Source organism: Bidens hawaiensis, unplaced genomic scaffold (assembly GCF_021521415.1).
Source record: "Bidens hawaiensis isolate Kalapana, Puna unplaced genomic scaffold, B.hawaiensis_p1.1 tig00018026_1, whole genome shotgun sequence".
Classification (NCBI taxonomy): domain Eukaryota; kingdom Viridiplantae; phylum Streptophyta; class Magnoliopsida; order Asterales; family Asteraceae; genus Bidens; species Bidens hawaiensis.
Genome location: NW_027492718.1, coordinates 336536 through 362101, shown reverse-complemented (window position 1 = coordinate 362101; position 25566 = coordinate 336536). Strand labels below are relative to the sequence as shown.

The 25566-nt window shown below is 31.0% G+C and overlaps 2 protein-coding genes and 1 pseudogene across 3 annotated transcripts; all 3 read left to right on the top strand.

Moving 5' to 3' along the window:
• The first annotated feature begins 7078 nt into the window (after window positions 1-7078).
• LOC143555224 (uncharacterized) lies at window positions 7079-7561 on the top strand. The gene has a single exon (XM_077044812.1). The coding sequence runs from the start codon at window positions 7079-7081 to the stop codon at window positions 7559-7561; it is 483 nt and encodes a 160-aa protein (XP_076900927.1).
• A 318-nt stretch (window positions 7562-7879) lies between these two features.
• On the top strand, window positions 7880-8467 carry LOC143555223 (uncharacterized). The gene has a single exon (XM_077044811.1). It carries the CDS (start codon window positions 7880-7882, stop codon window positions 8465-8467), a length of 588 nt encoding a protein of 195 aa, XP_076900926.1.
• A 1933-nt stretch (window positions 8468-10400) lies between these two features.
• Window positions 10401-14365, top strand: LOC143555217 (putative U3 small nucleolar RNA-associated protein 7; annotated as a pseudogene). Its single transcript, XR_013139166.1, has 8 exons — window positions 10401-10731; window positions 10915-10980; window positions 11059-11148; window positions 11733-11865; window positions 12514-12632; window positions 12789-12856; window positions 12965-13013; window positions 13114-14365. The product of XR_013139166.1 is annotated as a putative U3 small nucleolar RNA-associated protein 7 (transcript).
• Window positions 14366-25566: the final 11201 nt, after the last annotated feature.

Below are 25566 nucleotides of genomic sequence, written 5' to 3'. Positions count from 1 at the left end.
TGACGGATACCTCCCAAAGATGCCTTACCAGCAAAAGAAGAAATTCTTTGCTGACATCAAATTTTACCTTTGGGACGATCCATATCTTTTCCGCATTGGTGCTGATCAGCTTATTAGAAGATGTGTGGATGTCAAGGAAGGATGGCAAATTTTGAGCCATTGTCATGTGGGACCGACTGGAGGTCACCACGGTGTGAGTTCTACGGCAAAGAAAGTCTTTGATTCTGGTTTTTACTGGCCGTCTATCTTTAAGGATTCTCACCTGTTCGTTAAGAGTTGCGATCGTTGCCAGCGTGTCGGCAACATTTCTTCGCGAAACGAAATGCCCCAGAATGCCATTCAAGTTTGTGAGGTTTTTGATATTTGGGGTATTGATTTCATGGGACCGTTTCCATCTTCGCGTTGAAACAAATACATACTCGTGGCCGTCGATTACGTGTCTAAGTGGGTTGAGGCCAAAGCTCTACCCACCAATGATGCCCGAGTGGTAGTCCGTTTTCTGAAAAGTCTCTTTGCTCGTTTTGGAGTCCCGAAAGCCTTGATCAATGATCGAGGTACTCACTTTTGCAACTCGCAGATGGATAAGGCGTTGAAGCGTTATGGGGTCACCCATCGGCTTGCGACCGCCTACCACCCACAGACTAGTGGGCAAGTAGAAGTGAGTAATCGGGGAATCAAACGTATTCTCGAGAAAACGGTTGGTTCAAATCGTCGGGATTGCCCGACAAATTAGATGACGCTCTGTGGGCCTTCCGTACAGCCTACAAGACTCCGACTGGTTCTACACCATTTCGGATGATTTATGGGAAGGCCTGTCATCTTCCTGTTGAATTGAAACACCGCGCTTCATGGGCCCTTCAAAGGGTTAATCTTGATTTACCCGCCGTAGAGGGTAATCGTTTCCATCAATTACATGAATTAGAGGAGCTCCGGGATCACGCATATGCACAATCATTTCGGTATAAGGAGCATACGAAGGAACTGCATGACAGGAAATTGAAGGGTAATAAGCAGTTCAAGTGTGGGGATAAGGTTTTACTGTATAACTCACGGTTGAGGTTATTCCCGGGAAAGTTGAAATCCCGATGGTCGAGACCGTTCACGGTCACTGAGGTTTTCCCGTATGGCACGATTGAGATACAAGATCGAAGCGGGAAGTTTAAGGTGAACGACCATAGATTGAAGCACTATATTGGAGAGCCGATAACTGATCAGACAGTCGAGGTGTTCTACCTTGACTCATTCACCGAGGAATAGTCGTGATGGATGCATCACTCGAGAGACAGCCCGAGTTGTAGAGTTTGTATTATGATTCTCTTTACTATCTGTTTTTATTTGTTTTATTTCTATTTATATTTATAAAAACATAAAAATCAAAAAAAAATAAAAAAAAATAAATATTTAATAAAAATTAAAAAAAGAATCAAAAACACAAAAATATGTTTATTTCTTATGTTTTTGTTTTCTGTTTCGTACGCCGCTACATGCGAGCGAGTTTGAGTTGTTACAGGTATTATTATGCGCATGGTAGCTCTGATGGCGTTCTGGAACTGGTTTACCCGAGGTTTCGGCCGCGAATGAAATGCTATACGGTCGTTCGTTTGAGTCATACACAACTGATGAAGAATCTGCATCTAAACCAGGGGAGTAACCCGTTCTCTATTTTAATTTCTGTTCTTTCAAGTTTTAGTTTTATGCTTTACGTTTTATTTTTATTTTATTTCTTTTCCTTGTTCTCATCGAGGACGATTTCGTTCTAAGTGTGGGGATGAGAATTTATTTTACTTAGTTGTAGAAAAAAAAATAATAATAAAATTAAAAAATTTTAAAAAAATAAAAAGTTTTCACTTGTTTTTCGTTTTCGTACGTTGTTTAAGTTGAAAAAAAATGTCCCTTATTTTTAGTTTCTTTTGCATTAAAGTGGGAAATGATGATATTTATCGGAAATCAGTTTTTCAAACTACTACTAATATGAGATAAATAAAAGAAAACGCACTTAACTTGGGATGTGTCGGTAGGCTCAGCCTTGAAAATGAAAGGGCAAATTTGATAAAACGGTTAAATGGAAATCTTTTGTGGGTAAAGCGTTTTGTCCGTGGAAAATAAGCAATGAAAGGTCTGGCCATACTCAAGCCTCAAATTTTGATATGAAAAAGTGAAAATATCATGAGTTTTTAAAAATTTGAATACGTTATCATATGATGCTTGGGTAGGTTTAACGTTAGAGTATGCCGTGTAGCCTGTGATATAAATCTTAAAATGCTAGTTTAGTGTTTTACACCTCATCGGCGTATGATTTTATAACCTTAAATCCTGTATTGATGGGATGCTTCGGGTCCGGAGACCATGGTCTGTATGCCATCTATTTAGCTGGGTATTCACAGTTCCTAAGTGGGGTTGTGTATATTTGAAATAAAGCCAAAGAGCAAACCCTTATAAGTCTATAAACATGATCACAAAAAGTACGAAAGTACAAATACACTACAGACTTGATCATCCACGTTGTTAGTCATGTGGGGTCCCCTTGCTCGCGTCTCATTACCATTAAGAAACGGACCACAAGGGACACGCTACATGTAAGCCCTACAGATGAAATTTTGCATACTCACCTATGGTGATGGATTTGGGGTATTGCTTGATAACGGGGGTATGTCATGCTGTGGGGAGCACTGGCTATGTTTTACAAGTTCAAACAAGGGAACATGATAATCGGAAAGGTCAAGTTGAAGGACACCCCTCGTGAAATGTTCCCCTTCCGATTAGATTTCGAGCCAGTAGATTTGGTGAGTCCACACGCGGAATCAATCTTAGACATGGGTGGATGTTAAATTCTTAATATGGTTTGGTTTGTACTCGGATTGAGATGTATATATGGTGTTACTCATTGTTTTTGTAATGTGTCATTTACTTAATATTGTGTGTTATAAAAACAACTAATATTCAAACAGAATCAGCATAGACATTAATAAAAGTTGATAAAAATATGAAGCTTGAATGCCTTTGAAAGCAATGTTTTCTATAAGTTCTTGCATGAGGGTACACCAACCTCACTGATCTTTGTAACTAAGCCATTTTAAAACAAGATTATTGACAGAGCAAAATCTGTTTTCAACTTCAGTAGAACATATTCCTAGCCTGGTCCAAGAAGACACACTGACTCAAGGTCCAATAATGGCTTGATGAGACATTGAGACCATGAGCCATTTGAGCTTCTTTCTTTCAAGTACTGGGATTTTATGTTTGTCCAAACACTAACAAATACAGTATGATTCATTAAACTAAACAATGTAATATCTCCTATCTTTCACACATGCATAACTTAAAGTCAGCAGTTTAAACACACCTAAGCATATACGTCTTGTTCTTGAGTTGTTTAACCAAGGAAAGAAAAGGAAAGGAGAGGGAATGATAAGAAGGAGAAGAAATTTTTTTTTTAATTATGTGTGTTCTTGAGTTGGAATGAAATTAGAAGAAAGGAAAGGATAACTATGTTAAAAAATAGTTATCCTTAGTAATCATCCCATTTTTGGGAGGATAACTTATTAGGAAAATACATTAATTTAATCATTCCTAACTCCTCCTGCTCATTTCCTTTCCATCCTAAAAAAAAACTCAAAAACACCCATTTTTTAACTATCCTTATTTTTCATTTCATTTCCCTCCTTTAAAAAAACTCAAGAATTGACCAATAAAAAATGTATAGGTGTAACTTCGCACCTATGGGCAACCATTGTCAATGCATGGTAATAAAAAACACTAAATAACGTGTCTTGACACCGGAATCGATCCATCTAAAAGATCATCTTTATGTTTCCACAAACGCCAAAGCCAAAAGCGGCCCAAGGATACCCGGTCCCATTGTGGGTGTGTAAAATTTAAAAAGTAGAATAAGGTCAGCTTATGTTACAAATGACTTGCGATATTCGTGATACGTCTAAAAACAACAAAAGGTTGGAGTGTGTGATGCTAATAAGTTATGTTGTTTTAATTTTTGTTCTTCTGGTTCTTGTTCACTGGGAGATATATACCGTTTTGTTAGGATAAAATATTTTGGACTTGGTCATGATATGTAGGAGGACGACAAACTATGAGAGAGATGTATGTCTTGTTTTTTCAAATAGAAGAAAATTATAAATGGTGTTCTGTTTTAGTTTATAGATAATGTGGGCATAAAGAACTTGTTGGTTTTTTTGTTTTTTGAACGGCAAATTTCAAATAAAAGACTAGCGGGAAACTAGCAAAATCCCAAGACAAACAGCCTACAAAGCTAAAAGGCGTAAAGAAAAACACCAAACAAACTATAACAAAACCAAAATTACTCAAGATCAACGTGAGGCTTCAAACCCTTCTTCTATAGTCTTGCGAACATGATCTTCCATCTCTCGAGATTCATCCCCAAGTCACGAGCCAACCTAATCGTAGCATCAAACTCCTCCTTTGTAATGTCAAAAGTCGTAGGACAATCCTTAACAATATCTTGTAACTCATCAAAAGCTTCCTCACTTAGAACTTGTTGGTATATTCTATAATCCAGATAGTGTGGTACTTTTAAAATCAAGGTCCTAACACGTGAGAGTACAGCGATACACATCTTTATATAATTAATAAAAGACACATAATCACACGAATTAAAGTTAGGCTTAGATAGTTAGATTTAGTGGAATGAAAATTCTTCCAATAATTAAATGTGAATTGAACGTGATAAAACCCTAATAAAATTGGTAAAGCTCTAATAAAATTGAAAGACTTCTAAATATGGCGAACTCAAGCTACAACATTTTCTTTAGATTTTTTTTAAGTCAAGTCACCCATGGAGAATGATAGAATCTATATACCAAACTGACCCATTATCCGTTGGTTCAAGCCCAAACGCCTACCGATAGAATCCTCCTTGTGTCCCCGCCGTGAAGTAAGCTATATAATATTGATAGGAGAAAAAACATGGCTCGGGGAAGATGTTCCCACACCAAGACATGTAGCCAGTCATATTTAAATTACTATAACCAACAATATTGTGGTCATATTTCAACCCCACCGCGAAGCACGGGCTCTCTACTAGTGTGTGTGTGTGTGTGTGTGTGTGTGATTAGGATAATGTGGGAACTATTTTGAAATTGAGAATCATTTTGGACCAAAAAATAATTGTTTTTAAGAAAAAATTAAAAAGATTATAAAACAAAAAAAACGAAAATAAAAAAAGTAAAGAAAATAAAAAAAATATTTTCATCCCGATTTCATAAAAAAATATCGGTGTAAAAAAATTATACATATATGTATAATACTTATTTTTTAATTTTATACATGTTATTTTTTATGCATATATGTCCAATTAAGATCAATAATAATGTACATATATGTACATTATGTAAATCAAGATTAAATAAAAATATATTTACGTGTATAATTAGGTTTTTTTTTTCTGAAACCAGGATGAAAACTAAAATTTTTGGTTTTTTTTACTTTTTAAAAATTTTTGTTTTTTTTCGTTTTATATTTTTTTTTAATATTTTTTATAAAAGGTATTTTTGTGTCCTAAAATTTTTTTAAAAGTTCTCAATTTTAAAAAGTTTTATTAGAATCCTCACAATATATATATATACGTGTATGTGTGTGTGTATGTGTGTGTGAGAGAGAGAGAGTATGTGTGTGTGTTTATCTTACTAATATACCTAACACTTGATTATACGATGATAAACATTTATATACGATTTATAAAACACATTATAACACGTATCAAAGTTAGAGTTAGAGTTAGATTTAGTGGAATTAAAATTCTTGCAAGAATTGAATGCGAATCGAACGTGGTAAAACCCTAATATAATAGGAGGACTTCAAAATATAGGGACATTAAGCTTCAACCTATCTATCGGAGAATGATAAAACCTATAAACATATACTCTTTCTCCGGGTCAAAAAGTAGAGGTACACTAATGTGCTTGCCCTTGAGAAACCCTAAACCTCAATTATAGATACACAAAAAAGCTTTTCACATGACAAAAGAAAATCATTAAGAAAAAAAACTAGCCCGACTTATTGATCCTGCATAATCAGCTTAACGAGCCTTCAAATTTGATTTCATTTTTGCATGGATGATATTGATGTTGGGTCATGTAAGGAAACCTATGTGACAATGGTGTGGTGGTACCGGTGGTATCCTTGCATACAAATTTTTACTGTTTATTTTGTGTGCTTTATTGGCCTATAATATATGGTCTGTTAACAATACATAGTAGACCGAATTGTAATAAAACTAATTGAAAAATAATTAAGATATGAACGTAATTGGATAACTTTTATATAAAAATCTTAAAATGTTGGATTGTTTATTATTTATTATGAAAAACTTCGATCTACAATATTAACTAGCGTAAATAATAATCAACGTGTATAATTAGTATGTGTATCTTTTGTTTAATATGCCCTTGATATAATACATTCATTTCCAGTAAATTAAAACATTTTTTTCTTTTCTAGGTTATAAAAAAGAAACTAACGCTAACTCTTTAGCATAATTCTCAATTAATAATCATGAATAATCTAGTGAAAGATGATATCATGATATTATTCAATGTTATTATAATCGAGTTCTAGCATATATCGATAACTAGTTTTTTTAACGGCGTATCGCTATCTTGCTAGGTATTTAAACAAACAAATAAGTTGTAGTGAAAGTAGATAAAAGTTCAAAGTTATTTAACCTAGATTTATTATTTGTTTTAAAACTTGAATTTCTTTAAAAGTTATAAAAAGAAACAAATATATTATTAAACTAACAAATTAAATTGAGGTTACTTGCAGTGAAATTGTAAAACCAATTAAGAAAAAGAATTAATAATTACAAAGACGCGCAAAAGTAACTTAAAAACGAATACATTTAATTCATGGTGACCGTATTTAAAATTTTAAAAATAACTATATTAATCCTTAGCACAACAAAACTTGGCACCCAAGGTTTTTCAATTTCCCTATAAATTTGACCAGACTCCATACCTCTAATCCAAAATATAATTTTTATTGTTCTTCTTCTATAATCCCTTTAAATCCCCAAGCGTTAATCTAGCTAGTATTTCTCATACATATGGCTACTGAGCTTTTGAGCGAGATGTTCAGCGAGATTATGTCAAGATCAACCTTGAAATCTCGTGACATCATGTGTTGTGTTAGCAAAGAATTTAACACACTCGCAAACGAATCGTATGTTGTCGATCAGTTGAAGAAAAATAACAAGATGGTGGCTGGTTATCACATACAAAATATGAGAAGAGGTTTGACGTACATCGAAGAGTTTGCACCGCCTCCTGGATCAAGCAGCCTCGATCTTGCCTTTCTTCCATATGATGCTAGAATTCTTGCGACGTCGGATCAAGGAATTATGGTGTTTCAATCCCACGATCCAATGGAATTCAACAAAGAATTTTACCATGTTTGCAAACCTACGACGAAGCAGGTTTTGGCATTGCCAAATCCTAAACAAAACGAAACAGTAGGGAAGTTTGCGATTGTAGTGATGGGTTCGAAGCCATTACGTTACAAGATTATCAGAATTTCTGACCACCCGTAAGTCTCTCTCGATCCCCCTCCTTCGCTTGTTATAACTAATATAATGTTTTTAGAGAATAATTTAGATTAAGTTTTATAAAAAGTTGGTGTTTCAAAACAAGCTAACCAGCATAGCTTAATATAGTAACATGCATTTTTTAGTGATTTAATTAAGAATTTAAATGTTGCATCATTGTTTTCTGGAAGTGTAAGTTATAAGACTGCAGATTAACTAATGATATATATATATATATATATAATGTATGTAGCGACTTACGTTTCTTTTTTTAATTAAATTTGTTGCAGTGATTTTAGATGGTCCTAGGGAAAGCTGTACACCATGTATAGTTGTGATATATTCGACTCGTTGACGTGGGATTGGCGATCACTAAAGCGTGTAAAGTTGGCTGGTCATCTTGTTTCCTTGACTGACTCGCAACCAATCACAGTGAGCGGTTCGATCTACATGTTATTATGGAACAATGACATTTTAAAATTCGATGCGTATTCAGAAAAATGGAAAGTGTTTTCGTCTCCTATTCCTTATGATGAATCAGCCTATTCAAATCCACCTATAGTGCTTGTGAAGTACGATGGAAGGTTGGGGTTGGTTTGTAAATCAACAAATGCAGATGGTTGTTACGATACTTGGGTTATGAAGACGGATGGAGCGTGGGAGAAACTGGACGTTGCTGTTAAAAGTGAGAATGAAATGGAGTCACTTAAGGCGTTGTATGATTCGGATACAAGCGTTATGGTGCATTACAATACACTTATGTTTTACAAGTTCAAACAAGGGAACAAGATGATCGGAAAGGTCAAGTTGAAGGACACCCCTTGTGAAATGTTCCCCTTCCGATCAGATTTCGAGCCAGTTGAGTTGGTGAGTCTACACGCGGAATCAATCATAGACATGGGTGGATGTTAAATTCTTAATATGGTTTCGTTTGTACTCAGATTGAGATGTATATATGGTGTTACTCATTGTTTTTTTAGTGTGTCATTTACTTAATATTGTGTGTTATAAAAAGAACTATTCAAACAGAATCAGCATAGACATTAATAAAAGTTGATAAAAATATGAAGCTTGAATTCCTTTAAAAGCAATTTTTTCTATGAGTTCTTGCATGGGCACACCAACCTCACTGATCTTTGTAACTAAGCCATTTTAAAACAAGATTATTGACGGAGCAAAATCTGTTTTCAACTTCAGTAGAACAGGTTCCTAGCCTGGTCCAAGAAGACACAGTCCAAAAATGGCTTTGATGAGACATTGAGACCATGAGCCATTTGAGCTTCTTTCTTTCAAGTACGTTCTGTCTTTCATACATGCATGACTTAAAGTCTTAACAGTTTAAACACACCTAAGCATATGACGTTTGACCAATGAAAAATTTATAGGTGTAACTTCGCACCTATGGACAACCATTGACAACGCATGCTAAAAAAAACAAACTATATAACGTGTCTTGTCATCAGAATCCATTCATCCAAAAAATCATCCTCATGTTTTCCACAAACACCAAAGCCAAAAGCGACCATTGACACCCAGTCCCATTGCGGGTGTGTAAATTTTAAAAAGTAGAATAAGGTTTGCTTACGTTACAAATGACTCACGATATTTGGAGGGTGTGATGGTGATAAGTCGTGTTGTTTTAATTTTTGTTCTTCTGGTTCTTGTTCACTAGGAGATAAATACCGTTTCACGAGAAGGACAAACTATTTTGGTCATGACATGTACGAGGATGACAAAATATGAGAGAGGTGTATGTCTTGTTTTTCAAATAGAAGAAAAATATGAAACGGTGTTCGTTTTAGTTTATAAATAACGTGGATATGAAGGCTTCGTTGGCATATTCTATAATCTAGACAGTGTGGTACTTTTAAAATCAGGGTCCTGACACGTGAGAGTACAAGGTTACGCATCTTTATACAATTCATAAAAGACGCATAATCACATGAATTAAAGTTAAGACTTAGATAGTTAGATTTAGTGGAATGAAACTTCTTCCGAATGATTAAATGTGAATCGAATATGGTAAACCCCTAATAAAATCTGTAAAACCCTAATAAAATTGAAAGATTTCTAAATATGGTGAACTCAAGCTATAGCCTTTTCTTTGGATTTTTTTAAGTCAAGTCACACGTAAAGAATGATATAATCTATGAGCATCCACAATAATAAAGATTTTAAGTATGTTTTTACTAGTGTCACATGCTACATGCCCACCACTCAACCATTTAGATACACCAGTTCTCCCCTCTCTCTCCTTTCTCCTAATAACACCCAAGAAACAACTAAATATTTATTCTCCTTCGGTAGGGCCGTCAAACCGCTCGCCGCTCGCTCGGAAATTGCTTGCTCGTTTTTTTTGCTCGATTGTAAACGAGCCGCTCTGCTCGGTTCGGTTTGCAAATGAGTCAAGCAACGAGCAAATGTTTGCTCAGTCAGGTTCGGCCCGAATATTTTAAATTTATTATATATATATAGTTATATATGAACAAATATATAAATATATAGACAACACACATAAAATATAAGTATACGACTTTTAAAACCCTTTAAAATTTTTCATATTCCATCAATTTTATAGTTTTATTAGTTCGATTCAAGTTTTCAGAATATTAAAAGTTTGTTTACATGTTCATTACATCTCACTTCAAACTTTTTTCTGCTAAAATTTACAATCTATTACACATTTACCTAAAAACTAGTGATTTGTTATTTTATTTACAAAATATATTATTTACAGTCTTCAAACTCGTTTCTTATTGAAATTTTCAAAATAAAAAAGAAATAAATAATGCTCGAAAATCGCTCGTTTCGTTTTTCGCTCGGTTTGAATTTCATTCATTCAGTTAGGTTATGTTGTAAACGATCCAAGCAACGAGCAAGCCTTCGCTCGGTTCGGCTCGGCTCGCGAACAGCCGTGGTAAATAAAAGTTTAGGTACACAAATGGGCTTGATTCTGCTGGGCCTGAGAAAGCCTTACGGGCCTTTTTTTATGAGTAAGAAATGGGCCTTTTTGAAGCCCATAAGCTAGGCTTTATGCTACTAACTTGTAACTTACACCATGGTTTAACTAAACCCTAGTCTTCTTCTTCTTCTTCTCCGGCTTCACCTCCTCCGTCTCCGGCGCCGTCTTCTTCCGCCGCCACCATATTAATTATCTGTTCGAAATGGATATACATGTAAGTATTTAACCTTCTGTCATATAATTTATAATCTACCATGTCGTCAGTACTGTACAAATTATGTATCAATTAAAGCAGAATGAATCGATGTGTTTTAAGTCTGGGACTAATTTTAATTACTATAGGCTATGTGGGTTTAGTTTAAAGTTAAGAAATTTACATTATAATGGATGTTTTCAGGATGTTTCTGATGATCTTGAAATCAAAGTAAAGAAGTACCAGAGGGGTCAAGGTGCTGACTTGGAGGTATTATTATTATTATTATACCCAATTTCTGATTTTTTTTATTTAATTGGACTTTGAAAATTAGTATGATTTTTGCAGTCTTTGAAAGACAAAAAGTTGAAGGGGCAGCTTGCAGTTAAAGAAGATCTGTTTAAGAAGTCTGCAAATGCTGCTGCAAAGGCGGGAAAGGTGAAGTTTTTACATTTTTTCTGGTGTATGCTAATTGCATGCTAAGCAGTTAATGCGGAAAAAATTATCGGACCGATATCTGAGATATCGGTTATCGGTGGGATATCGGTAATTTTAATATCATGTAAAATTCGTATATATAGCAATTTAACACTAATAATTCAATATACTCTCCTACCATTAACAAATTAACCTTTTGCAACACTAACAATTGTGGTATGTAGGAACTGGTTAAGACTTAAAACATTAACATTGAACACTAAAGTTTGATAATTAAGACTTAAAAACACTGATATTGGGATATATCGGTCAGTATCGGCGATTTATCGGTATCGACATTTTGACCGATGTTTTACCAAGCGACCAACAAGTAACCGATATGTCACCGATATTTTATTGGCAATATCGACTGCATAGATTGCATTTGAGTTAATTTGTATGCTAGAATGATATTGGACAAATTCTTTTCGGATGTGTGGTGTTTGGTTAATTTGCTTGATTGTTTGTAAAAAGAATTGTATATGTAATGCAGAATGTATAGAAATTACTCGCAAACTGATTGATTTACATTTACTGTTTTTTAGTGGCTTATGCAAACCGAGGAAGGTCGGCTGGAACCTGAAGATCATGAGAAAACATGGAGGTTTAGCCAACAATCAATTGCCAATGAAGTTGATGTTGCCAGTAGAAAGAATCAGTTTGATCTTGTCTTACCAGGTCTGCATACCTACTCTGATTGTTGCTAACCATTTTACTAAACTCAAGTACTATGCATTGTGATAGCATCACATATATTACAAAGTTAGGTTTCGTGTTTAGGATAAGATTTGAAAGTGATTGTGTGATACTAAATGATGAACGATCAGATGGAGATAATCAGTTATGACTGAATAGTAAAGAGGACTATAGAAAAATGTTTGGTATGTTTTACTGTTTGGAACATTGGTAGGCTGCTTATTTAAGGAATCAATAGAAAACATTACAAAAGAAAGCAATTGGTGTGAATAAAGTAGAGGCGGATTGTGTTTTGGAAATAAAAGTGTCTCAAATTAGGCTAAAGTATGCTAATAAAGTGTTAAATAAGATATATATTTTCTTACATTAAATAATCACTTTTGCTGCAATTGATGTAAAATACTCATTATTGGACTCTTTAAGTAAGCATATCGTTATAATCAGCATTTGTTTATCCAAACATGCAAAACTAATCATTTTTTTTGTTAATGTGAGTCGCCACTAATAAGATATGCAGTTTTGAAATGTAAATCCTAAAACCTTCTTTGTTACAGTTTCAAGCTCTTATGAATTAGAAGTTTTTATTTTTATTTTTTGTGCTTACTTTTCTTATATAACCTGCTTGAACAGATCTTGGTCCTTACACACTTGATTACACCTCAAGTGGTCGATATATGGTATCAGCAGGACGCAAAGACCACCTGTCAATTATAGACTTGCATACTTTGAAACCTATCAAAGACATGCAGGTATATTATATCTCAAGTTCTCAACCTATCATTATATTTGGAACGAATGAGTATATAGTTTTGGTCAAGCTTTTCTTTTCAGTTTTTGAGGTTTTTATTACCGTTAAACTATAAGATTTTATGTTACTGATTTTTGTTGAATTTGAATACTTGTAGGTTGGGGAAACTGTTCGTGATGCGGTGTTTTTGCACAATGAATTGTTCTTTGCTGCTGCACAAAAAAAGTAATGCCTCATTTTTACTAGCAACTTTGTTTATTAACTTGTTTATTGTATATACATGAGATAATCAGTTAATTACATAATGATTAATATCAAATTGGCAATCTACAGGTACACTTATATTTATAACAGGGCAGGCTCAGAACTTCATTGCCTTAAGGTTAGTACTCTAGAATCTCGAGAAGTAATACTTTTAATCTACTTATTATTTATAATTAATAATTAATTTGTATTTTTAACGGGATGTTTATTTCACTCAGGAACATGGTTCTGTACTTAAGCTTCAATTCCTCAAAAACCACTTTCTGTTATCTTCCATAAACAAATTTGGGCAACTGCATTACCAAGACGTTACCACCGGTCAGATGATTGGAAATTACCGAACCGGCCTTGGCCGATCAGATGTTTTACAACTCAACCCTTACAACAGTGTCCTCGCATCAGGCACTCTGGTGGTACAGTCAGCATGTGGAAGCCAACTAGTCCCGCACCGCTAGTTAAGATGCTCTGTCATCGTGGTCCAGTCACCGCCATCGCATTTCATCCAAACGGTCATCTCATGGCGACAGCTGGCATGGACAAGAAACTCAAAATTTGGGATTTAAGGAAATACGAGGCTGTTCAAACACTACCCGGTATGGCAAAATCACTTGACTTTAGTCAAAAGGGTATGCTTGCCGCGTCAACCGGATCGTTTGTACAAGTTTTGGCAACATCTGATTCACAGGATTACAGTCGGTACATGATTCATACAATGGCAAAAGGTTACCAGATTAGCAAAGTTTTGTTTAGACCGTATGAAGATGTTTTGGGCATAGGGCATTCAAGCGGGCTGTCTTCGATTCTTATACCTGGATCCGGAGAACCCAATTTCGATTCATGGGTTGCAAACCCATACGAGACGTTGAAACAGAGGAGAGAAAAGGAAGTGCGGGTTCTTCTTGATAAGCTTCCACCCGAGTCCATTATGTTGGACCCCACACAAATTGGGAATTTGAGGAATACTAGGAAGCAAGAGAAGCCCACAAAGGAAGAAAAAGAGGCGGAGAAGGCGGCTGCTGTTGCTGCTGCCAAGAATGTTTCTTTAAAGAAGAAAACGAAGGGTAGGAGTAAACCGAGTAAGGTGACGAGGAAGAAACAAGAAGGGATAGAACTGGCGAAAAGGTCGTTTGTTGAGCAGAATAAGGAGGACGAGGCGGCGAGAAAGAAGCAAAAGAGAATCACAGATGCTGGTGATCTACCTGTTGCTTTGCAGCCGTTTGTTAGCAGGAAAACGCGTTGAAATTTGTCCCAAATGTTTTAATTATACCGTCAAAGTCTGATCTAAGGATGCAAAAGGAGGTAGGATTACTTCAATTGGAAAAAAGTAGGTTCGATTATGTATTTCAAGGTCCAGTTTTGCAGTTTTCACAAATATGAGTTAAATGGGTTATTCAAGATTATTAATTGTTTCCCAATTTCTTTAATTTCTAGTATGTTGATTAAATCTCTACTATCATAGTGTGTTGAAAATTGCTTAAAAGTAATTGCAGAACAAAATAGAAAAGTCATTAAATTTCTTCAGGATTTTAAAAACTTTATATGTATTAATGATCGTAACGATTAGACCTGGCTATACAGGCGGGTCGGGTTTGGTGGCATGTAGGGTTAAACTGGGTTCGGGTTAGAACGGTATAGAAAGGGTTATTTTGGTTTGGGTTAGAACGGGTTGATTTATAGAAAAGGTTTATTTTGGTTCGGGTTAGAATTGTTATTGGAAATAGTTATTTTGGTTCACAACTCACAACTAAGGCTGTTCACGAGCCGAGCTGAACCGAGCGAAAGCTTGCTCGTTGCTTGGCTCGTTTACAACCGAACCGAACTGCACGGCTGAAATTCGAACCGAGCGAAAACCGAAACGAGCCAAATTCGAATTGAGCATTTTTCGATCGAACATCGAGCGATTTCGAGCATTATTTATTTCTTTCACTTTAAAATTTTCAATAAAAAACAAATTTAAAGGTTGTAAATAATATATTTTATAAATAAATTAGTAGTTTTTAGACAAACGTGTAATATATTGTAAATTTTTTATTAAAAAATAAGTTTGAAGTGAGATATAATGATCATGTAAACAAACTTCTAGTATTTTAAAAACTTAAATTGAACAAATAAAACTATAAAATTGACGGAATATAAAAAAATTAAGCGGGTACAAATAGTTATAACTTATAAGCTTATATTTATGTGTTTTGTTTATATATTTATATATTTGTTCATATATAATAATATATAAAATAAATTAAAAATATTCGACCCGAACCGAACGGAGCAGACCTTTGCTCGTTGCTTGGCTTGTTTACAAATCGAACCGAGTAGAGCGGCTCGTTTTCAATAGAGCATAAAAACGAGCGAGCATTTTTCAAGCAAATTTCGAACGAGCGGCGAACGAGTTCGAGCGACGAGCGATTTAGACTGAAAAGGATAAAAGACAAAATTTGTCTATTATGTATACTTTTTTCATTTAATATTAGTTTCACCGACTTTTTTAAACTCAAATAACTTTTATATACATAACATTTTTGAAAACAAGTTATACCATAAAATTGGTTTTTTTTTTACATGTCATGACAACACCTTGTAAATTTGGACAACGCAGTGGTTTACGTAACCATAACATTATTACAACAACACGGTTGACGAACACATGTAACACAATGTAAAATCAAGGTTCGGCAAAGGATCGGGGATTCCCGGATGTGTTGTCGCTTTCTCGATCAGGTATCAAGAAGGAAGGACAAGCATGTTAGCCTTTCTTTTATTAACCAATGCCGTTAATTAGATTGTCCTTTTCCTTTTTCTTTCTCTTTTGTTTCCAAGTTTCACTCATTTTGCTTCTATCCTTTTCTTTCTTATTTCATTTATGGCGGGTGTCGCAATTTTAGATACTAAAGAAACAATACACTATATTAGTTCGGATTAAAAATTTAAAAAGTTATACGTACATAACTTAGTTAAACAAAAATACGAAACACGTGGCTTGAATAAATTTGGATATTAAGAATGAATTACATTTTTCCTCTCTCATCCCGTCTCACAAGAGTGGTGGTGTGGCATAAAATTGATCATCCCAATCTATACACACTGATTTCTAGTAAACTAACGCAAATAACCTTGTCCACAAAAGTGTCGCTAGTACATGTGTCGTATCCTCGTTGCTTCCTACACATTTTAGGTTAATTTCATTTTGTTTTTTGTTTTTTTTTTTTGTTTTTTCTTTTCATGTAAGGATGGATCATTCTAAAAGAGAGTCATTTTAGTTATGGTTGGAATGGGCTAAGATTAGAATGATTGGTTTTCTAAATTGCCATTTTGGTTTGTGGTTAAACGAGTTTAACCAAAATCAGTACGAATCATAATAGGCCATCTAAAATTTTTTTTTATTGAATTCTATTGTGGGGTTAGTAATTTATATATATTAACATACACAGAAATCTAATCTAGTAACTTATAAAATAAAAAGCCGTTCGTGAGTATGAAACCTCAATTTAAATCTTTTAGTATAAGTATAAATTATTAGAAAGAAGCAAATCGCCCAAGTTATTGCCACCCGTTTGAATTACTCTAACTCTCACAAAACTCTTACACAAACGCATAAATCGAATTACAATTTTGTTAATCCCTGTTAATATCCAATGCTCAAGTTATAATTAGGTGGCATCCGAGAGTGCATATCATTGCTAAAATGTTTTTCCAGTGATTCCATCATCTGAGATAGCAGATCCCACCCTAATTTGTCACGTGTCCACCAAACAAGCATGTGGCATGCAATATGGTCGGAGAGAAAAGACATGTTCAACTATCTGAGATGGTGGTTCCCACCCAAACCTGCTACATGTCTAATCATCAACTTATTTCGCCATTAGCAGAATCACCATTTCTCAACCCACCAAAAACTACAAAAGAATTTTCCTATCCCACTAAACCATCAAAAAAACTCCAAACTTACCCGTTAGTGATAATACGGTTATGATTGCTAGACTAGACTAGTTGTTTGTTAAAGTGTTTACATATAAGTACTCGTGTCAAAGTTAGTTGGCAAGTCACATAAATGCCAAAAAAATGTAAATGCAATGAACATGATTCTTAATGCTTGTGTAAGGTTTCATGCAATTGCCATCGATCGATACTTTTGTGGGGTGTGTAAGTTATATTACTAATTTGGATGAAAATTACAACACGGAGGGAGACGTAAAGTTACATCGGATATTAAAAAAAAAGTTAAATTTGACAGCAATGAAACAAGAAACCATGTCCGAAAACGGTTAAAGTGAAGCATCTTTTAAACAAGTTGGTACGAACGTTGAAGGTGGAGCGACAAGGACAGCACCACCCAAAATCCCCCAAAACCAAAGGAGACATAAAGTTACAGTTGAAATTAAATAAATAAATAATTAAATGTATGTTAAATTTGATAGCAAGGAAACAATAACCCATGTCTAGAAACGGTTAAAGTGAAGCATCTTTTGAACAAGATGGTACGAACGTTGCAGGTTGAACGACAAGGACAGCACCACCCAGAATCCCAGATTTTCTGTCGACGACCCCACAACCTTCTTCTACCCTCATTCATTTTTAAATGAGGTTTTTGTTCATACATTATTTAACACTTCAACAAAATCCTCTCTAGTGCTTCATTCTATTGCGAATTCTCCTATATGTTTTTCACCATGTTACGCGTTTTTTGGCCACCCTAGACACATTCCCACCGCCTTGTTACACCACACCAAAAGAGAGCACACAATAACCACCTTGACATTCGTACCACCCTTTCAACCACCAAAACTACCACATACCGCCTGATGATTTTCAAATTTTTGAAGATAAAGACTATCTTTGGCCACCCTTCATCTTTGCAACCATCGCGAAAATAGCATGTGCTAGCGTTTGAGGTACCAAAACCATTCATATTTTCATTTTTATTTTTATTTTTAATCACAAATATTGTAATTAAACATGTATGGGATTTAACAATTTGTAAATAGTTATATTGAAAACTAGGTTATTGACCCGTGGGCGTCACGGGTGGAAATATAAAAATCGTCTAATAAACATATATAATTTTAATCGACAATATTGTCCGTTCTTGAAAGTAAGTTCATTGAACTTGTCTAAAATCGAAGGATATACAAAGTCTATTAAATCATATACCGGATATAATGAATTGTTAATTAAAATATCATCGGGAATTTGTACATTCATTAGTCGTCATTTGGACCCCCCCCCCCCAACATTCCCTTCACCTATATCCAATAGTTAATTCGCAAATTATTTTATCTCTTCAACATGTAAGGATTGACATCCAACTGTGAGCCTCGTGTTTTTTTTTTTTTTTTTTGATAGTTTAAGTACGTTTCACTTTGATAAGATGTAGGAAGAACTACTTGAAGTGTAATTTAAAATAAACACGAACAAAAGTCTATACAATTTAACTATTTATTTAACAAAAGTATCATAAATTTAGTATTTACAACTCCTTAAATACTTCCTTGTATACAAGGTTTATACTTTAATTTGTAGTATTTCGGTGTTGTCAAAGATTAATATAAAAAGGAATAAATTGGTTTTTTTAATAGCTAATAACTAAACACTTAGAAACATCAATTGGCTTATATGACTTGTTAACGATTCATAGAGCCATAACTTGTATACACTCTAATCTTGACTTGAACTTGTTATAACTTGAACTCAAGATGCTAATAACCCATATTAGCTTAAACATGTTCTAAATCATGACAAGAACTTGCACAACAATACATTTTTGTATGCCTAACTACATATCCATATGGCTGCTAATAACAGTCCGGATGCGACAACCATTTGATATAGTGACGTATTTTATTTTCCATTAGTAAGATACTAATAATGTATTAATCTTTTAATACATACAAAAGGTGAACTAAATAATTTTTAGTGGTTCGTAAATATTTAGTAGTTCTCATTGAGCCCAACAGTATGTATAAATCTTAAATTATTGGTTTTAGTTATTGATCTATATTAATAATCTTTATATCCACGAAGACAAGTGTGTCCAACATATGATATATTGATAGTACAAAATCAAATTGCACAATGACCTTAGCTAGAGAATGGTTTAATATATTATAGAAACATAGCTTTCTTTTTACAGTATTATTTGGAAATGAGTTTAATAGACTTTCCCTAAATCTTGTCCATATACAACCAATATATTTATTTTCCTCCTGTAAAGCATGCACTTGGCCATGAACATCTTCTCCATCTTATTTTTGCTTGAAATTAACTATGACTTTTGTTGATAGTCATTGCAAAACATACTACAATTGGAAAAAAAAACTACATTCTCTTCAATTTGAACGAAAGTTTCTTATCTGAAGGCGTTAGACCACAACGAATTATATAAGTGCGATAACCAGTATTAGTATCTGAAATCACTTTTACTTCAACAAAACGCCTACCCAAATTAACTACTTGCAATCTAGTTCCATTACACAAAACGTTCTTCTGATTCATATTCCTTAGTAACATTATTGACACACCGGCTTATAAAACCAATCTATTAGTCCAAAAAATTTTGGTCTTTTTGATTTTATTTAGTATAATGTGTTATGAAAATTTTTGTTCAAACTAAAATATAAAATAATAATTAGTATGATCTCTTATCAAAAAAACTGATTTTTATATGGACCACATCTATATTTGTGAATTTTGTTGTTAAGTATGGAAACAATATAAATTGAGTAAACCAAATATAAGTAAAAAATAACGGAGAAATATATTTGCGCCTCTAATTAACATAGATTGATTCGTATACACATATTTTAATTGGTTTTAAGAAAATAAAATAGTATTGGATAACTAAAAATTATGTTTCATATCATTTCTAAAAAAGAAAATAGAAAAAAAAATGTGTAAACATACATTCAATGTTATTGAAAATTTGTTTATCAAAAAGGTATAATGTAGTTCATAATAGATATATTAAAAATCATTTATAATTTTCTGTGACAAGTGCTTAATGTTTAGTTAATAACATATTAAAATTTATTTACTATATTTTAGTTAGTAAATTTTTTATTTTAATACAATATATAGTATTAACGAGTTTAAAATAAAAGGTTACCGTTTAAAATGCTAGTAAGTAGTTCTTTTGGCGTTAAAGATGCACGTTTACAAAAAAATGTATTCTTAAAAAACATTTAAAGGGTAACTAAAAAATATTAAAATGACTAACCGTTTGAATTACTTCTCTTATTGAAAGACGTTAATTGACTTTAAATTACATTTTATTTAATTTTGAAGACATCTATAATAGAATATAATATGTTTAGCATATGAAAAGGATAAATAACACAAATATAAAAACAGAATTTTATAGAGCATGATGTTTCAATTTTGTTGACTTAATGAAGGATTTTAATACACAAATCAGAAAAACTAAAAAACCGGGAGAAAAATACTATTAACTTTAGTGACAATTGTAGGTTATTTATATTTGATGTTCATAAAGATATTAAAGACATGAAAATTAGAAATATTACAAAGGAAACAATAATAACACAACTTACACTACTGGATATGAAGACATAGATGATGAGAAATTCATTTATGTAAAAGTATTTAACCCATCAAATATTTCTAGAATAGTAGCCCATGTTACACATGGGTTAAAAACATATAAACAACCATATAAATATAGACAACCAAAAAATTTCATAACTAACATATTAAACCAACACAAATATTTAACATAAGTTTGTAACTAAAATATTAAACATTTAGATTGTGTATATAAAAAGTCAATACTTACACAAACATACCATACACCTAAATTAAAAAATCAAACGAAGACATGAACATGTTATAATCATATTATCCCACCATAAACTTCTTCGACATTTCACGAAAAAAAAGTCATTTTGCTTCACAATGTAAAAACAATTAACCATTGCAGCCTGGTTAAATATAAAACTAGAGTCTTAAGTTATTATGAGTTTTATTTCAACATTAATAAATAAATAAATAAATAAATGTATATTTTATTATAAATTATTTTGTAAATAATCTTTTGTTTTATTTCGATTCAAAGACCTTTTAGTTAAATGTATTACGTTAAATCGAAGCAATAAAGTTTTATTCTACTAACTTCACTAATTAAATATAATTAAAATAATACAGAGATAATTAAAGATGATGGTTATTTAACATAAATAAGCAATTATAATTAATTTCAAAGATTTTTTAAATATAAATTTGAAATAAGTAATAAACAACATATTAAATTGGTCAAATAAATTAATGTGTATCTAAAACAAAACATATTAACTTTATAATAGAATCAATAGTAAATTATTTAAACTTCCACTATACATTAAATTTGTCATTTATTATAATTAAAAATTTGTCAACTATAAATGATGGAAAGTTTGATGACATTGAATATTATTAAAAATTACAAAAGATTGTTGCAAAAAAGTCAACTTCGGTTTTGTAAAAACAGATATAAATAAATGTAAATATTATTATTAAAGTTTTTCCATTTTTCTTGGAAATCCAGTAACTAAATAATATACTATTAATTTTTTTAGTTATCACGAAATTATTGTTAACACTTTAGCATCATTACCTTATTTAACAATAAATTTCATTATCTAATTATTTTTTCAATTTTATACATTAATCTTGACATTTATGCCTAATTAAAAATTGGTCAACAATAAAAGATGGAAATTTTTATTATTTATATAGTTTATTAGTTTATTTTTTTAATTTAGCCGGAATAATTAAGAAAAATCAGAAATTCTTGACATTTATGCATAATTAAAAATTGTTCAAATATAAAAGATGGAAAATTTATTGAGATTGAAGGCTATTAAAACTACAAAAGAGTGGTCAGTATTCGGTTTTTAAAAACAGAAATAAATAAATGTATAAATGATTGGAATGTATCATTAAAATTAATGATGATGAATATTTAGCATAAATAAGTAATTATAGTGGATATATAAGATTTTTTAAATACAAATTTGAAATAAGTAATCAACAACATATTAAATTGGTCAAATAAATTAATGTGTATTTAATACAAAACTTATTAACTTTCGAGTATAATCAAAAGTAAATTATTTAAATTTTCAGTATGCATTAAACTTGTAATTTATGCTAATAAAAAACTGGTCAAATATAAAAGAAGGAAAATTTGTTGATATTGAAGACTATTAAAACCTACAAAAATTGTTGCAAAAGTGGTCAATTTCGGTTTTTAAAAACAGAAATAAAAAAAATATAAATATTAACATAAAAAACTTTCCATTTTTTTCATAAGTTTACTAACTAAACAATATAATATTAATTTTTTTAATTATCATAAAATTATTGTCAAGACTTTAGCTTCCTTACTTTATTTAACAATAAATTTTATTAGATAATTCTTTGTTTAATTTTATACATTAATCTTAACATTTATGCCTAATTAAAAATTGGTCTAATATAAAAATGAAAACTTTTTATTTTCTATTTAGTTTATTAGTTTAGTTTTTAATTTGCCGGAATAATTTGAACGAATTGGTAATTCTTGACTTTTATGCCTAATTAAAAATTGGTCAAATATAAAAGATGTAAACTTTATTGAGATTGAAGAATATTAAAACTAAAAAAAATGGTCATATTCGGTTCTTAAAAACAGAAATAAATAATGTATAAATCATTGGAATGTATCATTAAAATTAAAGATAATGAATATTTTAAAATAAATAGGAAATTATAGTAAATATCTAAGATTTTTTAAATATAAATTTGTAATACGTAATACACCACATATTAATTTGGTCAAATAATATTGATGCGTTTTTAATACAAAACTTATTAACTTTCGACTATAATCAAAAGTAAATTATTTAAAATTTCCAGTATAAATTAAATTTGTCATTTATGTTAATTAAAATTTGTTTAAATATAAAAGATGAAAAATTTGTTTAGATTGAATATTACTAAAAACTAAAAAGATTGTTGCAATAGAGGTAAATGTTGAATTTTAAAAACATAAATAAATAATTGTAAATATTATCATAAAAAAAACGTTCCATTTTTTTTTGAAGTTCAATAACTAATTATTAAGACTTTCAAGATATGATTCAAAAATTTTAACACGTAAAAAATAAAGATTGTTATTCATATAAAAATAAATTAATTTACATGAATTGTCTAAGCTATATAAAAAAAATGATAGAATACTAATAACTAAAATACATTCGTAATGACCAAAACAAACATAATCAACCCACTCTCCATCAAATAATTTTAGATTAATTAGAAAATAGTCAAATATTAAAATTGAAAACGTTAATGATATGAATAGTATCAATATATTAAAACTTTCCAAAAACAATAGTGAAAATCTGTTTATAAAATGACTATTAAATAGGTTATCAATATAAATAAAAAATAATGGGTATTAAATAAAAACATAAGCACTTAAATGTGTATTATTTTAAAATATAAAGTTCGATAATATTGAAAAGTATAAAAATTTGTTAAATTTCGTTGACATTGGTGATTTAATTGCCTATGATATTAAATTTAAATAAAAAAATTGAAACATATTAAATAGAATTTGACCAATAATGATAACCAGAGAAATATATTAAAACGATTTTGAAAATGTTTCAAAATCATGGAAATTTATTAAATAGACTTTGACCAACAACAATATAAGATTAATTATATAAAATCAATTAAATTACATGAATTGTGAAAAATACAAAAATACATGAATAAAAAAAATAGATTCATATAATCTTGTACAAAAAGTAAGACATTTTTACAACAAATACTTTATTCATGACATTAGCATTTCTAGTTGGGAGCCATAAGCTGAAATGATAAAATTAAACAAATGTTAAATAATATATTATTCTAACTAAACGGAACTTTGGTTATTAACCGGAATAATCATAATTAAATACAATAACAATTAATGTAAAATAATAGTAAAAATTACCAATTATGGAATATTTGAATTATGTGAACAAATGTAAAATTGTTGTTATATTGTATAGCCGGAATAATTACCAATAGCAGGAAAAATTGATATTGCAATGACTATAACCTGAATAATTAACAATAACAAAAATAATTTAATTCCAAAGGGATGTAACGGAAATAATAAAAATAAAAAAACCAATAATTGAAATGGCAAAGAAATGAATGAACAATGAAATAATGAAAAATATGAGAATCGGTAATTATAGTATTTTCCATAATACCTTACCGGAAACCCGTAATAGTTCAGCATCTCCATTAAATCTTTGATTTTGATATAGAACATAAAAAAATTACCGGAAAATAATTAATCTCCCTTACCGGAATTGGTTCAACATGGCGATGTCTTTTGGCTCCATTTTCCTAGTGGTTAAAAAATAAAAATAAACAAAAAGTTCACTTTTTTAATAATAAGAATTTTAACCTAAAAAATACATCACAAAATGGGAGGATATAAAAACAACAAAAATTAAAAACCTTAAAAAGAAATATAATCGTTTTTTCTAAAGAAGTTTTGATAGTGTAAGAATGAGCATATGGATGTTAAGTATTTAATTATACACGAATTTCGTATTGTAATTAGAAAGAATAAATTAGGGAAAGTCAGTTAACTTAAAATAAGGACGAAAATTCGGGAATTAGGATTAATGAATTTTTAAAATTCGAATGTAATGTTCATAAATTAGGGAATAAGGATGAAAAACCTTAATGTAATGTTCATAAAATAAATCTATACTATATTTAAATAATACTATACTTAAATAGGGAATTAAACTTGCTAATGTAGAAATATAAATTATATTTATGTATTTACAATAAATAAAATTATGTATTTCAATGCCATCAAATATAATGATTCATCAAATATAATAGGTTATATCTAAAATATAAAATTGTGGTACATATTTATATACTGAATCCCCTAATTGAAAATTATAAAATTATTGAAAATAATATAATTATAATCAGCATTTAAATAATTCAAAACTTCATATACGGTGTGGAAAAACAAGTTACTAATATGGTTTTGATTTATGAACATTAAAAGATTTTAAATAGAATTGAACTGTAATTATCAATTAGAATAGTATGAATTAGAATTTGAATATTAAAAAGTCAAATCAAAACCATATATTTAAATCAATATTTACTTAATTTAGAAGCATTCAATGGGTCAACATCGGTATTTGTAGTAAACACTTAAAGCACACATTAAGAATGCTTAATCAAATATTCAAATCATTATTCAAATAATATACAACCTTTAATTAAAAAAAAATACAATTTCCGTAAATAAATAATTCCTTAATCAAAAGGGTGATTAATTCATAATTTACATAAATCGGAACAACGTAGAATTTATACTCAAATGGGTCAAAATTGTATTTCTCAAATGCTAAATCTATATGAATATATAAAAAACATATATCAATTACATCAATTAAATTTTATAATACATATATCAACAAAATTTAAATTTAAAAGCAACCTAATATATTTAAATGATTAGCTGCTAAATATAGAATAAGTAAATGAGTCAAAATCCATATTTATAGTAAGCCTTATGGATGGTTAGTCAAATACTTAATCAAATAATAATTTAGTAATTAATTAGAATATAAAAATTCCATAATTAAAAATATACTTTTGTTAGG